General features: G+C 43.6%; 2 protein-coding genes across 9 annotated transcripts in view; both read right to left on the minus strand.

The window, feature by feature from the left end:
* LOC130296188 (opsin-5-like) overlaps positions 1-4,604 on the minus strand; it is a 128,501-nt gene extending 123,897 nt beyond the window's left edge. For 2 of the 4 annotated variants that reach the window (XM_056547464.1, XM_056547458.1), the window contains exons 1-3: positions 4,493-4,604; positions 2,582-2,913; positions 244-406 (exon numbers count right to left, since the gene is read on the minus strand). The gene's annotated coding sequence lies outside the window, so the exon portion shown is untranslated. Of the gene's footprint in view, positions 1-243; positions 407-2,581; positions 2,960-4,492 lie in introns of those variants that run through there. The other 2 variants (XM_056547463.1, XM_056547459.1) reach the window with 2 other exon arrangements.
* Positions 4,605-12,382: 7,778 nt separating this feature from the next.
* The window catches only part of SPATA2 (spermatogenesis associated 2), a 35,008-nt gene continuing 32,023 nt past the window's right edge, over positions 12,383-15,367 (minus strand). For all 5 annotated transcript variants that reach the window (XM_056547449.1, XM_056547451.1, XM_056547452.1 and 2 more), the window contains exon 3: positions 12,383-14,398. In XM_056547449.1, the coding sequence (XP_056403424.1) occupies positions 13,148-14,398 (1,251 nt within the window). In that variant the 3' untranslated portion in view covers positions 12,383-13,147. The remainder of the gene's footprint in view (positions 14,399-15,367) is intronic.

Consider the following 15,367-nt stretch of genomic DNA (forward strand, 5'->3'; position numbering starts at 1 on the left):
GTAGGACACAGTTTCTTTACTCGTCCCTCCAAAAAAAACACACATTTTTTTGTTAGAGCTCATACCTAGTTTTATTATTAAGGTGGTAATTTTATGTATTTTTATTACCATTTTTATTTATTTCATCATTTAGAGACTAGCGAATTAGATTGTTAATTTAGACAATGTTAGACAATTAGGGGCTCTGTGACCTGCCAGTCAATTACCTTGCATTTTATACAGCTTATATTCAATAAATATTACCTATTTTTACATCTGTGTGGATCCATATATTTGTGACCTTGTTGGTCACCTTGGGTATAGGAGACAGATTGGCCGGCTTGGTCTGCATTGAAGGACAGTGGGTAACGTACCTCTCGTGTTTCTTATTTCATTATGTTTATGATCAAAAGATCATATGCTCCAGCTGAAAACATAAAAAGTTAATATCAAGTTCAAACTATTAATAAAAATAAATAAAATGCTAAAGCTTGCCTTTTGCCATTACGTAAAAACGAAATAAAAATGAAAAAAAATGTTTTAAATAAAAAAAAATAAAACATTATTACTTATGACATTATTTTGCCATCATTCAATGCAACACTTAATTTCGGTTAAAGCCAATAAACCTGGCACAGACCTAGCCCAGCTCTTAGCGGGCTACTAAATCTGGACAATGCTCTGCGAGCTAAACAGAGCAGCACAAATCTCTCTGCTAGTTTGCTACAATGTATAAGTCTATGTTTTTTCCTCCAGTGCCCTGGATCTTCAGGCAACCACCATTGTAAAACTAAATCTGCGTCCTGGGGACACAGATAGGGTTGGGTAGTATAGCGGAGAAGAGAGCTGTCAGCAACCTCACACACACAGGCTGCAAGCACTTCAGGCCTGCAGGTGTTTTTTATTTGTTTTTGTGTAAATTGCACCAGAATCCTGTCATTTGCAGAAGTAAATCTTCCCCACTCTTAGGCTCCTTTCACACTATGAATTTCTCCGTTTAGGAACTTCCGTCAGAAGTTCCGTCACTACAGCTGCGAAACCCGGCCGTTACAAAACCCCTGATGGCCGTGACTAAGCAGTAATTTTTCCGCCACGATGTCCCGTCACTATATAACACCCGTAATGAATTACGGGCATATACGGGTGCAAACGGGCAGTTACAAAATCCCATAGGCTGCAATGCAATTTAGTCACGGCCGTCAGGGGTTTTGTAACGGTCGGGTTTCGCCGATAGTGACAGAACTTCTGATGGAAGTTCCTAAACTGAACTATTTCACAGTGTGAAAGCAGCCTTAGTGACAGTCTAAGATATCTTAACTTAGTTCAGCTCACAATGTAACATAGTAACATAGTTCATAAGGTTGAAAAAAAACACGAGAGTCCATCAAGTTCAACCTATAACCCTAAAAACACTACAGATGTAGCAGCACAAATCTCTCTCCTGCCATACTATTTGATCAAATAGTGTGTATCATCATCATCCCACCAGGGTCAGGTGACCTCATCGGGATGGATCCTACCTTACAGATATACAGTATTTACAGTTTTTTTCTTGGAATTTCAAACAAGTGAAACTATTTAAAATGGATTGAAAAGTTATAAGTTTTTTTTTCTTAAAAAAACCGATGCAACTGGACATGATTTTTCAAACCGTATATGGGTTAAAATTTGTTCACACGTTTTGATACAGTTTAGTCCGGTTTTGAGGAATCCATTTTTCATCAAAAACCTGATACTGGAACTGTATTGCAAAAATGTGGTGTGAATGCAGCCTAAAGCAGTTACATAAAGTTTTATACTGTATGTCCTATAGTAGGTGGTGTTCAATAGAAATCAAAAATTTGCAGTGTTGCAGAATACGCTGCAAAAACGCTTCAGATCCAGTGCAAAATCTACAACATTTTTGTTTGTCTTTACTTATCCAGAACAAATCCACAGAGAAATTCGAACATGACGAGTCTGTTGTGATTTTCTATGAAAGATCCGCAAGGGCAAATCCACACCAAATTGTGTGTAAGTGGACTAAAAGACTTAGAAGTGAAAGGGTCTTTGATTGGACACTTATTTAAATGGTAAAATGTGCAGAATTTCCTTGGTGTGTATTAACCCTTATTAGGAGACGATAAGAAATTAAATATCAGAATTCTCCTCGAATTAACATTTTTTTTAGTTGTGCATCATCAGCGACCTGGAGTGCCGTCTAGTGGATGCACTACAATAATGGACAAAACTGAGGGTACATTATTCTAGTGCTCAGGGAATGTGGGGGCTGCTACTACTTGTAGTATAGTAGTAAACCAGAATTTAAGACTTAGCAACTTAATTAACATATTTCTTCTCTAATGTGGCCGCGGCATGGCTGCTGCTGACCTCAGCTTGAACCTACAAATCCAGCCTAAGTAAATTGTTAAGGAATAGGAATGTCAGCAGGAGTATTATTACAGCTTTTAATGGGACATGGTACATTCGATCGTCCCTTCCCACACATGATAGAGTTAATAAAGGATGGGGTTCCCAATCTATTAGGCAGAACCGACTGATAGTTCAAAGAAAAACAGTATGACAAAAGAGTGAGATTAAACAAATCGTAGAAGTTTCTTACCTGTGTGTTACATACACCCTTCACCTGTCCGGTGTGGTTTCGGGGACGGTCACTGCAGATGCGGCAAATTCTGGCATCACAGGTTTGTCAGATCTTCTTTGCTGGGCCTCTGTCTCCCCCTAGAGGAACTAGGTATTTACAACACTGCTAACTTCTGTTCTGCCTAGCTGCTTATACAGCTGCCATCACACCCCCTCCCATAGCATGGTGGGAGGGCAGTGGGGCGGCTCTTTCCTCCTGTGGGCTTGGTTTGGTGGTGGTTACTGCCCAGTGCTATACCAGTGTTCGTTTAGGGACCCACTTATCAGGTGGCCTTGACTTGGAGAGTGGGCCTGCACATTTTAAGCAAAAAGGTAAATCAACCACCTGTTATTTTAGGAGATTATACTGAGAAGAATTTGGATCATCATAAAAGTTGTGGATGTGCAGTCACGTTCTGTTTGTCTAAAGTCATGTGCATCTTAAATAGACACAAAGCTAATAGCTGAGCCCACTTGGGAATCCAGGACGTCTGTCCCTAGGGATCCTGTGTCATCCCTGGTTTTAAAAAGGTAACCTGGCCCCCGCGTAACAGAGCCCAAGACGAGTGCCTCATTCACCACACCCTAGTTACAGCCATGTTCCTATCCTCAGAATAGGGAATACGATTCTGATAAAGACTTCTGTGAAAACCATGATCTTCAAAACAGACCCCTGACTTTTCCGGCTGAATTAAGTTTTTGTTTTTTTAAATAGAGTTGTCACATACAGTGACCCCTCGACCTACGATAATTTCAACATGCGATGGCTTTTCAGAGGCCATCTCATGTTGAAGGCAGCATCAACATACGATGCTTTTGTATGTCGGGGCCATCGCATAAACGGCTATCCGGCAGCACTGACTACTTCAGCAGCCGCCGGATAGCCGTTTACGGTGCCCCGTGAGCTCCGGTGATGTCTATTACTTGTCCTCGGGGCTACGGCACGTCCTCTTCGGGATCCCCTGCATCGTCGGCGCTCTCCATTGACGTCATCACGTCGCTGCGCACGCCGTCCCGTCATCCAATAGGAGCGGCGTGCGTAGCGACGTGATGGCAGCGATGGAGAGAGAGGATGCCAGGGAAGCAGAGGCCTTGCAAGAGTGTCGGGGACACCATGGGGACGCGGTGACAGCGATGGAAGGCGACATCCAGGGCAGTGGTGACGAGCAGCAGCGGGGACAGGTGAGTACAACTTCCTCTAACAGTGGTCTTCAACCTGCGGACCTCAGATATTGCAAAACGACAACGCCCAGCAGGCCCGGACAGCCGACGGCTGTACGGGCCTGCTGGGTGTTGTTGTTTTGCAACATCTGGAGGTCCACAGGTTGTAGACCACTGTCCTATACTTTACATTGCACGGACCCCTCAACATACGATGGTCCGTTTGGAACGGATTACCATCGTATGTTGAGGGACCACTGTATGGCCAAGTGCTGTACTCCGCTATTTTCTGTGGGTCCAGACAAAATACGGAGCTGCTGGGTGCACATGTTGACCAGTCTCTATTCAGTCAGAAGAGGAAGGGTTCCATTCTTGATATCGCAAGGGGCAGCCCCCATACACCGACACTTCTCCCCAAAATGAAGTTAGTTAGTTTTACATATTTCTATTCTATTGTAGCTGGCATTGCAAGTGTTACCTCCAGACACTTTCGCATAGCAGCTGCGGATTCTATGAGCATGAACCTGCAAAACCAGCCTTGCTAAGTTGTAAAGGAATAGGAACAGTCAGAAGTGGAGCAGTGGTCTTAGGTCAGCTTTTAATGGGAGCCCTTACATTATATACTCATGGCATGGGGGGGGGGGGTCTGCTAATCTTCTGACCTTGGGCCTACGTTCCATAAATCAGATTGATAACACAGCAAACTTCATGTTAAAGTGCCAATACTCACTTGCAGTTCCACCCAAACAGTGAAATATCCAAACCATGTAAACAGATGGGGCGGATCCACACACATTGATGAGGATTTCCAGGTACAGCTTACACAGGTAAAACCTTTATCTCTAAAGGGATGTTCAAAAAGTATTAGACAGTAAAATAAAAACAGAAACATCAAGATCTTAAAAGGAATTTATATTTTCAATCTTTACGGCCATCACAGCAAACCCATACAACAAATATTCACAAAAATAGCATTGATATAACTCGCAATTCAACACGGTCATATGACTAGTCATTTGTATGGCACTAGATACGCACAGGACTCGCATGTCGCCCTCGCTGTGATCACTGGAGAGGATACGTGGCATTGCAGGCTCCGCTGTGTAGTGCTGGATTCTCCAAGGAGGAGGACGCTGGCATTGTCTATGGAACACTGGCAAGCGGCTGCTAGAAGTAACATCACATGTGATCGGTGCTGTACAGGTTATAAACGTCCATTTCTTCCTATTATAACATCTTTATTTCTTATATACACATTATATATGTACATCTAATAAGAGCCATAATTTGGTATTCACATTAAAAATTTACATGGTTGAAGGGAAGAGTGAGGTCGCCCATCTGCTGGTTTATATAGTCATTGTGCACGCGCTGCAATGTATCAGTAGCCAAATGCCACGGCAAGTATTCAGTGCTGGAGTGCAAATAATAGAGAAGATGCAGGGTAAGAGTCAACAGTAAAGCCGCATACAATGGACGTGATATTGGGGGGGTTTATATCATTAAAGTATAGAAAGTGTTGCAACTTCCTAATTTTATTCATTTCAGGATCTGTGATTGCTGTCAGTCACTGAAAATGTCCGACAGCATACTTTTTAACCCCTTAAGGACTCAGGGTTTTTCCGTTTTTGCACTTTCGTTTTTTCCTCCTCACCTTTTAAAAGTCATAACCCTTTCAATTTTGCACCTAAAAATCCATATTATGGCTTATTTTTTGCACCACCAATTCTACTTTGTAATGACATCAGTCATTTTACCCAAAAATCTACGGCGAAACGGGAAAAAAAACATTGTGCGACGAAATTGAAGAAAAAACGCCATTTTGTAACCTTTGGGGGCTTCTGTTTCTACACAATACATTTTTCGGTAAAAATGACACCTTCTCTTTATTCTGTAGGTCCATACGGTTAAAATGATACCCTACTTATATAGGTTTGATTTTGTCGTAAATCTGGAAAAAAATCATAACTACATGCAGGAAAATGTATACGTTTAAAAATGTCATCTTCTGACCCCTATAACTTTTTTATTTTTCTGCGTATGGGGCGGTACGAGGGCTAATCTTTTGAGACGTGATCTGAAGTTTTTATCGGTACCATTTTTTGTATTGATTGGACTTATTGATCGCTTTTTATTCATTTTTTCATGATATAAAAAGTGACCAAAAATACGCTATTTTGGACTTTGGAATTTCCCTTATTCGTGCATATTCTGTGTAGAAATTCAGGATGAGGATTACCGCCAATAAGTAGGTCTAATCCGCCGCAATAAAGTGTGACATATATGGTAGACATAAGGGTATACCTCGCTGCAGATTTCTCTTCATTGAAAAATTGGCTGTGTGAGCATTGCTTTGCATACAAGAGTTGTTATCCCATCATAACCTAGCTCTACTCATACAGTGACTGACGTCTTCTTACTATATCTATATATCTATCTACATAGATATAGATATATATATATATATATATATATATATATATATATATATATACACATACACATATATATCTCTATCTATCTATCTCAATCTCTACTGGTATAGGTGAGAGTCTTTACCCCAGAAACCAGAGTTTTGTGGGGATACTGTGTTTCACCTCAGGATAGCCTGTACAGACATATCCATACATTCCGCTAGGACTGGGCGGTATACCGGTTCATACCTCCCCCTCGGGAATGAATTATCAGCCCAGCGTTGCACTGTCCCCATAGGGGAACTAATCATATGTGACCCGCGAGCGCTGTTCTGCCCCCCCCCCCTCCCAAATTAATTATCAGCCCAGCGCTACTACTCACATATCACCTGCAAGCGCTGCCCTCCTCGTCCTACCGTTTGTTTCGTCCTACACTCAATACCAGTGATCTCCAACCTCCAGATGTTGCGAAACTACAACTCCCAGACTGCCCGGACAGCCGTTGGCTGTCCGGGCATGCTGGGAGTTGTAGTTTTGCAACATCTGGAGGTCCGCAGATTGCAATCCACTGCTCTATACTGTATCCCTATGCCCGGACTGCAAAAGGTAAACAAAATAAACTTTAAACTTCCCCGTCGGTCCGGACTTGCTTCCCAGCGAATGGAACGTCAGACAGCCGTCAGCCTATTACCGGCCGCAGCGATGTTCCGCCTCGGCCGGTGATAGGCTGAGCCCACTGTCATGTAAGAAGCCGGCTTCTTACATGACAGTGGACTCAGCCTATCACAGGCCAAGGCGGAACATCGCTGCGGCCGGTAATAGGCCGACGGCTCTCTGATGTTCACGTCCCCAGTGTAAGGCCAACATCGGAACATGCGTTCCTTTTATTAGGTTTACCTTTTGCAGCCCGGGTATAGGGATACCGCACAGTATAGAGAGCGTCAGCACCGGCGGCTGCAACAAACAGGAGGACGAGGAGGGCAGTGCTTGCGGGGGACATGCAAGTAGTACCCCGATGGGGACAGCGCAGCGCTAATAATTATTTTGGGGGGGGGAGAATACCGTTTTATACCGTGAAACCGCCATAAGTTACAAAAATACCGCAATACACATTTGGCCATACCGCCCAGCCCTACATTCCGCTGTGTGAGGTGGGCTAAGTCAGGACAGGTGTTTTGTTTTTTTTTGTATTTTTTTTTTACTTCTACCTAAAAAGGAATGTTTCTAGTCACTGACATCAAACAATGATCCTAAAATAGTGAGGATTTGAAATCAGAAAGTTGCAGTACAGTGAATAGTCAGCTAAGGTAAATGCACATCCATTTATCAGTTTTATTTCTATTTTCAGTTTCTTTTGTCCTGCTTAAGAAATCTATACTGGTATTAACACCAAATCCTGCCACACAATATACTTAGCCCTCACCACAAGGTTGGGGTATGACTGGCACCTGTTTTATGAAGTAGGGATCACCGAGCATGCAGAGTGCCAGGACAGGCAGAGGTTCTCTTTTCCACGTGTATACAGGTTTGTAGTGTATATGGTTATGCACAACTCAGAAGCTGTGCGGGGCCAGCAGATGTTTCAAAAGGAACCAAGTAATACCTCAAACTAATAAAAAGAAGATGAGAATTTGGCAAACGCAGCAGGATGCAAAAAAAAATATATATATAAAAAAAAAATTGTAATCTCAGTATAGAGCCGCACAATACGATTCCAGAATGCCGTGAGAGGTGCAGGTTAGAGATTAGCGAACTTACAGTAAATTCGATTCGTCACGAACTTCTCGGCTCGGCAGTTGATGACTTTTCCTGCATAAATTAGTTCAGCCTTCAGGTGCTCCGGTGGGCTGGAAAAGATGGATACAGTCCTAGGAAAGAGTCTCCTAGGACTGTATCCACCTTTCCAGCCCATCGGAGCACCTGAAAGCTGAACTAATTTATGCAGGATAAGTCATCAACTGCCGAGCCGAGAAGTTCGTGACGAATCGAATTTACTGTAAGTTCGCTCATCTCTAGTGCAAGTTATTGCAGCAGTACTGTGACACAGCTCAGCTCCTCCAGTAATACAGAGACCATAAACATGATACAGTTTATAATACGTCATATATACAGTATATTATTCCTACAAGAAATATTTTCAAAAGTATTTTTACATATAAAAAAAACCTCCATGACATTTTTTTTTATTAAATTGTATTTTGTTTTATCTTAACACTGGATGAATTTTAGATCTTTGTGAAACAAAACAGACCCTTCAATCTCTAGTAAGGAGTAGTAGCACTGTAGCACATGCCTGCACTAAGGATTGGGCAGAGGATAACAAGGTCCTATAGTATAACTCCAGCAGGATTACACGGATAACATTGTCTGCAAGGAAAGGCTAGAGGAAAAGTTTAGAAGGGACGCCCTACACCCCAAGGGATTAAATAAATCTTCAGACATAAAAAGAATTTCACTACTACACTTTTACAGTGTCCACTAGACAGTCTTAAATGTGATCAGAGGCTTCCAACCTGAAGATGCCATAATAGGTTCCCACACTACATTTAAAGTTTAGCTATCATTTTAGCAAACTTGGGACATGTCAGATGTTCGTATTAGTGAGGCTCCATGTGCTGAGACCGCCACTGATCCCTAGAATCCCTAGGGATTTATCTTCGTTCTATAGTGAGAAAAATATTGATTAACAGGGTACCATAGACTTCCATTATAATCCTGCACATCATTCGCTATAGCTGTACAGCGCTAATAAAGAGGCACCACACATGTTGCCTCCCTTCATTCTAGGAATCGGTTGGAGTCTCAGGATCTGAAACCCCACCGATACAAACTTCTGACAGGTCAGAGGTTTATTCAAGTCAACTGCGCTCTTTAAAAAGGAGATACCTAAAAAGGGTTTGGGGAGCAGAAAAGGTTTAACTTATTCTGCTGCCTAGAGCTCAGACTTTAATTTTAACCCATACCGCAATATCGGTTTGGCCCCTCCTCCTCGGGAATGAATGAATTATCAGCCGCAGCATGCTGTCCCCCACATCGGGGAACTGATCATATGTGACCCGCTGTTCTGCCCCCCCCCCAAATTAATCATTAGCCCAGCGCTGCGCTGTCCCCATCAGGGTACTACTCACATATGTCACCCGCAAGCGCTGCCCTCCTGGTCCTCCGGTTTGTTGTGGCCGCCGGCGCTGACACTCTATACCAGTGGTCTTCAACCTCCAGATGTTGCAAAACTACAACTCCCAGCATGCCCGGACAGCCGTTGGCTGGGAGTTGTAGTTTTGCAACATCTGGAGGTACACAGGTTGAAGACCACTGCTCTATACTGTATCCCTATGCCTGGACTGCAAAAGGTAAACAAAATAAACTTTCATTCACCTTCCCTGTCGGTCCGGACTTGCTTCCTAGGGAAAGAAACATCAGACAGCGGTCAGCCTATCACTGGCCGCAGCGATGTTCAGCCTCGGCCGGTGATAGGTTGAGCCCACTGTCATGTAAGAAGCCGGCTTCTTACATGACAGTGGGCTCAACCTATCACCAGCCAAGGTGGAACAACGCTGCGGCCGGTGATAAGCTGATGGCTGTCCGATGTTCCCGTCCCCAGCATAAGGCCGACGTCGGAACATGCGCAAGTTTATTTTTGTTTACCTTTTGCAGCCCGGGCATAGGGATACAGTATAGAGTGTCCGCGCCGGCGGCCGCAACAAGCAGGAGGACGAAGAGGGCAGCGCTTGCGGGTGACATGTGAGTAGTACCCGATGGGGACAGCGCAGCGCTGGGCTAATAATTATTATAATTTATTTTTTTTGGGGGGGGGGGGAATACCGTTATATACTATGGAACCGCCATAAGTTACAAAAAATACCGCGATACGCACATTTGGCCATATCGCCCAGCCCTACTAAGTGGTGATCATCGCCGCTGCTTGTCTGGGAAGGTACTTCAGAGACATGTAAAGGGCGGAAAACACTGGGAAGCAGCCAGGTAATACCTTTTCTGCTCCCCAGACAACCCCTTCATAGTCAGACTGCATATTTTGTTGATTTTGCATCTCCACAGGAGATAAAGACCGCCATTCTCAGGAGAGGTAGGGGATCCTATTGATCAGACCAGGCACACTAATCTAAATAAACAGGGCATAAGTAGTACATGGATGGAAACACTTTACATTTAAAAGTAAACCACCTATTACCATGAAATTCCTAAATATTCGGTCTCATTTATTAGTATACATACAGCAGATGACACTGTTTCTCCAATGTACTGATGCAGAATTACCACAGCATTTGTGCCTGGCAGAGATGCAAAGCTGTCATTCAGATCATGATGGCAACAGCTGGAGAGCTACAGTTTGGGAACCAGGGATGTGACCTTTTTAATCTGTCAAGGCAGAGAATCTGGAGTAATTCATCAGAACAACTAATCTTCAATCACATATAAGAAGCTAAATTAGCAAAAAAAAAAAAAAGTTGGTATAAAAAAAATAAAAAAAAAGGAAAAAATGGTGTTCAATGGTAGATATCCACTTTGAGGCCTGCAAAATAGCAAGCAAAGAATACAAAAAAAAAGGCAACATAATAAATTGCTTCTTCAGAGGGGCAGCTTGATGCATCAGTAAATTAAAGAGGTACTCCAGTGAAAATAATTATTTTTTTTAAATCAACTGGTGCCAGAAAGTTTAACAGATTTGTAAATTACAAAATCTTAATCCTTCCAGTACTTATTAGCTGCTCAGAACTGTCCAGAGTAGGAGAAAATCCCCATAGCAAACATATGCTGCTCTGGTCAGTTCCTAAAATTGATGGAGATGTCAGCAGAGAGCACTGTGTTCCAAAAAGAAAATAATTTCCTCTGTAGTATTCAGCAGATAATAAGTACTGGAAGGATTAATATTTTTAATAGAAGTAATTTACAAAATCTGTCTAATTTTTTGGCACCAGTAGATTAAAAAAAATAAAATAAATAAAAATGAAAAAGTTTTCCATTGTAGTACCTCTTTAAAGGGGAAGTCCAGTGGTGAAAAACTTATCCCCTATCCTAAGGATAGGGGATGAGTTTGAGATCGCGGGGGGTCCGACCGCTGGGGCCCCCTGCGATCTCTCTGTATGGGGGCCAGGCTCGCTGGCCATATAGCGGGTGTCGACCACCGCACGAAGTGGCGGCCGACACGCCCCCTCAATACATCTCTATGGCAGAGCCGGAGATTGCCGATGGCAGCGCTTCGGCTCTGCCATAGAGTTGTATTGAGGCAGCGTGTCGGCCGCCGCTTCGTGCGGAGGTCGACACACCCCCTTCCCGCGGGCTGTCGGGGCTCCGTACAGGAAATCGCAGGGGGCCCCAGCGGTCGGACCCCCCGCGATCTCAAACTTATCCCCTAGCCTTAGGATAGGGGATAAGTTGTTCACCACTGGACAACCCCTTTAATATCAATGCACTTATTTTTCAATGGATTGATAAACTTCTCGGTGGAACAAAAGCCTTTTTGTAGAGGAACCTGAAACGTTGCACATTTACTGGAAAGATATCAACTTTTTAAAACCCCACGTACCTATAGTAAACAGACTAAAACAGCCATAGATCAGAACAGGCAGGGCATGACCTTCTCAGGAACTTTAGGAGAAGAAATTGAATTTTTCAATACCACTTGGCAGGGTCACTGCATGCAAACCAGACATTAATAACTAAAATAACTGGATTAAGTAACCTTTTGTACGATTCTTGCAGGAGGAAAACATCTGTATGACTTGTACCAGCAAAATAAAAATAGCTTCTGCCCTAAAATTTTTGCATTGTTTCAAGTGCTCTCTTGCTATAGAAATTAACATTTGGACCAGAGTGAAGGGGAAAGGGTAATCACTTTTCTCTGTTCAACCAACTACAGTGGTCCCTCAAGTTACAATATTAATTGGTTCTGGGATGACCATTGTATGTTGAAACCATTGTATGTTAAGACCAGAACTCTATGGAAACCTGGTAATTGGTTCTAAAGCCCCAAAATGTCATCCAAAAATAGGAAAAAGTGAGAACTAAAGAATTAAAAGTTTATATAAAAGTAAGAAAGATCTGCTGGGAGCTGTAATCACTGTCTATGTCAGTGTTTCCCAAGCAGGGAGCCTCCAGCTGTTGCAAAACTACAACTCCCAGCATGCCCGGACAGCCAAAGGCTGTCCGGGCATGCTGGGAGTTGTAGTTTTGCAACAGCTGGGGGCACCTTGCTTGGGAAACACTGGTCTATGTAGAGGACAGGAGCTTCTTCGGGGTCCTGTACAGAACACGCAATGTCCTAAAAAAGTAACATGGAGTCTCCAAAGGAGCAGCTAACCCTGGCACAGGTAAAGTGTACAGAACATGTAATACCTCTCTGTACCGTAGGGGGCACTACCAGACAACAGTCAGTGCATACGCTTCCTAATACAGGTGTTTTACCAGTAAATTGCCCATTCTGATTGGTCAGTTCTCTCGGCCATTGACGAGTTTCACAGATCTGGACTGTCTTTGTCCAGATTGTCATTGTATGTTGAGTCTGGTTTCAACTTACAATGGGCCAGAAAAGACTATTGTATGTTGAAACTTTTGTATGTTGAGGCCATTGTAAGTTGAGGGATCACTGTACTATTCTCAGAAGCCAAGCCTTATCATGGCTTTTTGTAAGTACATATATTCTTTTTGAACAGATTACATCTCTTGCTGTAAGGATCTTAATTAAAATAACAAGCCTAAGGATGTATTGCACCATGGTATAGCAGCAATGTCTGTAAGGAACCACAAAACACTGATTGGGATCTTCTCCCCGAATCCTTTGTGTGTTTTTTTTGTTCTAGCAGTTAGTGGGATATTCCAGTTCAAAAGGTCCTGTCCTTTAGCCCTTTTTTTTGTTTTTGTTTTTTTTAAAGAAAAGGGGAAGGAAAAATAAAAAATAAAATAAAAAGGATGGAGAACATATGTAACAAAAAAAAAAAAAGTAATTTGCGCATTTATCTGTACACAAGATGGGATAGTTGAGAGGATTTATAGTTTAGCTGATTGTTTGGTGCAAACTTGTGATAATCACTTTTTCTGCAACAATATTCATGAGCGTAAGCAACAACGCAAGCATCACACGAGACTTTGGAGCAAACTGCGCAGGTGTTGGAAGCTCCGGCTCGATTGCAAAAGCCGCAACGCAGCGTGGAGGAAGGCTTCATTTTGGCGTTCTGCTGAGACACGCGGTCCTGGGACGCGGTCCCATATGAAGACTTCTCTCGCAGAGCTGAACCAGAGTAGTAGCTGTCGTTTTGTACAGCAGTTTTGATTGACAGGTTGTTCTGTTTAAGCAAAGGGCCGTCAGGTCTGTAGATGAGCATACCGTCACACTTTTGGCATACAGGGCTGCCGGAGGATACGCCGCAATTTTGGCACTTCATGAATACGGTCTCTTTGGCTACATGTGAACGCTTGTGATAAGATGGGTTCATCTTGTTTTCAAACAGCCAGGAATCAGGCTTGGCCAGCTCCTGCCGCTTTACATTTAGTAATCTAGAATCCATGTCCGTGTACAAGTCTACATCATCTTCGTTGGAGAAGTAGCCGTATGTAGCATTGGCTCGTAATAGCCCATTGGGGTTGGAGGAAATGTTTAAAAACTCATCAGAGCAGCCATGCAAAGAGCTGGGCATAGCCAGCAAGGAGTGCGAGGGACGGATGATTTCATCTTTGAGATCATCTTCAGTATCTACCAAGATGGGCTCCTTACGCAGGCTCAGGGATGCAGTAAGCGGTGGCTTGTTTTTGCTGTCCCAGTAGCTTTCATAGGTGTCGACTGACTTGGATGGTTTTGTTACCTTCTGCTTGAAATAATCCTTGGATGGAGCCCTCTCGCTGGCAGACTTCTGAAGGACCATTCGCGCCATGGATATGTTTAAGGATTCCTTAAACTCCACGCGTCTCTTCATTTCATCTGTGCACCCCCTGACATCTTCATTGCTGTTCTTACGCTCATTCACCACATCCACTTCCAAGTAACCTTTATCCTTTACTTGCAGAAAGATTTCCAGTAGAAGTTCACATTCAACTCGGGCTAGAAAAAGTTCAAAGGAGACTCTCTTCACTTGTGTGGTGTCTACATGGTCCTTTAGTCTGTAGACTGCCCCTTGTTCCTGTACATAACCCATATGGTTTAATATGTGGCGGATGTCATCATCGATTAAAGCAGCTCTCACATAATATACAAAGGGCCCAGTGTATGTCTGGGGAGGAAACAAACAAGGTTTAGGACCAGACAGTAAAAACAACAAAGGGCAAGGGGAGCACTAACAAATTACTAACACATAGTAACACACAGCTTCAAATGTTACCTAATGTTATAAGCCGAGCTGAATTAATGGTGTTCAAAGCTGGATATTTACAATCTATATGGATGATTTCTCAAGCAGTACAAAAAAAACTTTATGCAATAATGATCATGAGCACATAGGGCTGGGCAATATACCGGTTCATACAGAAATTTTTGTGCTGCACGATATGAAATTTTTCCCATACCGCAATACTGGTTGGGCCCCTCCCCCTCGGGAATGAATGAATTATCAGCCCAGCGCTGCGCTGTCCCCACATCGGGGAAATAATCATATGTGACCCACCAGCGCTGTTCTGCTCCCCCCCAATTATCAGCACAGCGGGGTACTACTCACATATGTCACCCGCAAGCACTGCCCTCCTCCTGTTTGTTGCGGGCCGCTGGAACTCTATACTGTACGCTGTATCCCTATGCCCGGGCTGCAAAAGATAAACAAAATAAACTTTAACTTACCTACGTCGGCCTCACGCTGTTCCTTGGGACTGGAACGTCTGACAGCCGTCAGCCTATCACCCGCCGCAGCGATGCCCCGCCCCGGCCAGTGATAGGCTGAGCCCACTCATGTAAGGAGCTCTGGCCGGCTTCTTACATGACAGTGCATTTAATCTATCACTGGCCGGGGCGGGACATCGCTGCGGCGGGTGATAGGCTGACGGCTGTCCAACGTCCCAGTCCCCAGGAACAATGTGAGGCCGATGTAGGCAAGTTAAAGTTTAAGAGGAAGAGGGCAGTGCTTGGGGATGATATATGTGAGCAGTACCCCGCTGGGCTGATAATTGGGGGAAGCAGAACAGCGCTGGCGGGTAACATGACACTGTGGTGGTGGTGGGGGGTGGTGGGGGAAGCAGAACAGCGCTGGCAG

The sequence above is a fragment of the Hyla sarda genome, chromosome 12 (assembly GCF_029499605.1).
Source record: "Hyla sarda isolate aHylSar1 chromosome 12, aHylSar1.hap1, whole genome shotgun sequence".
NCBI lineage: Eukaryota > Metazoa > Chordata > Amphibia > Anura > Hylidae > Hyla > Hyla sarda.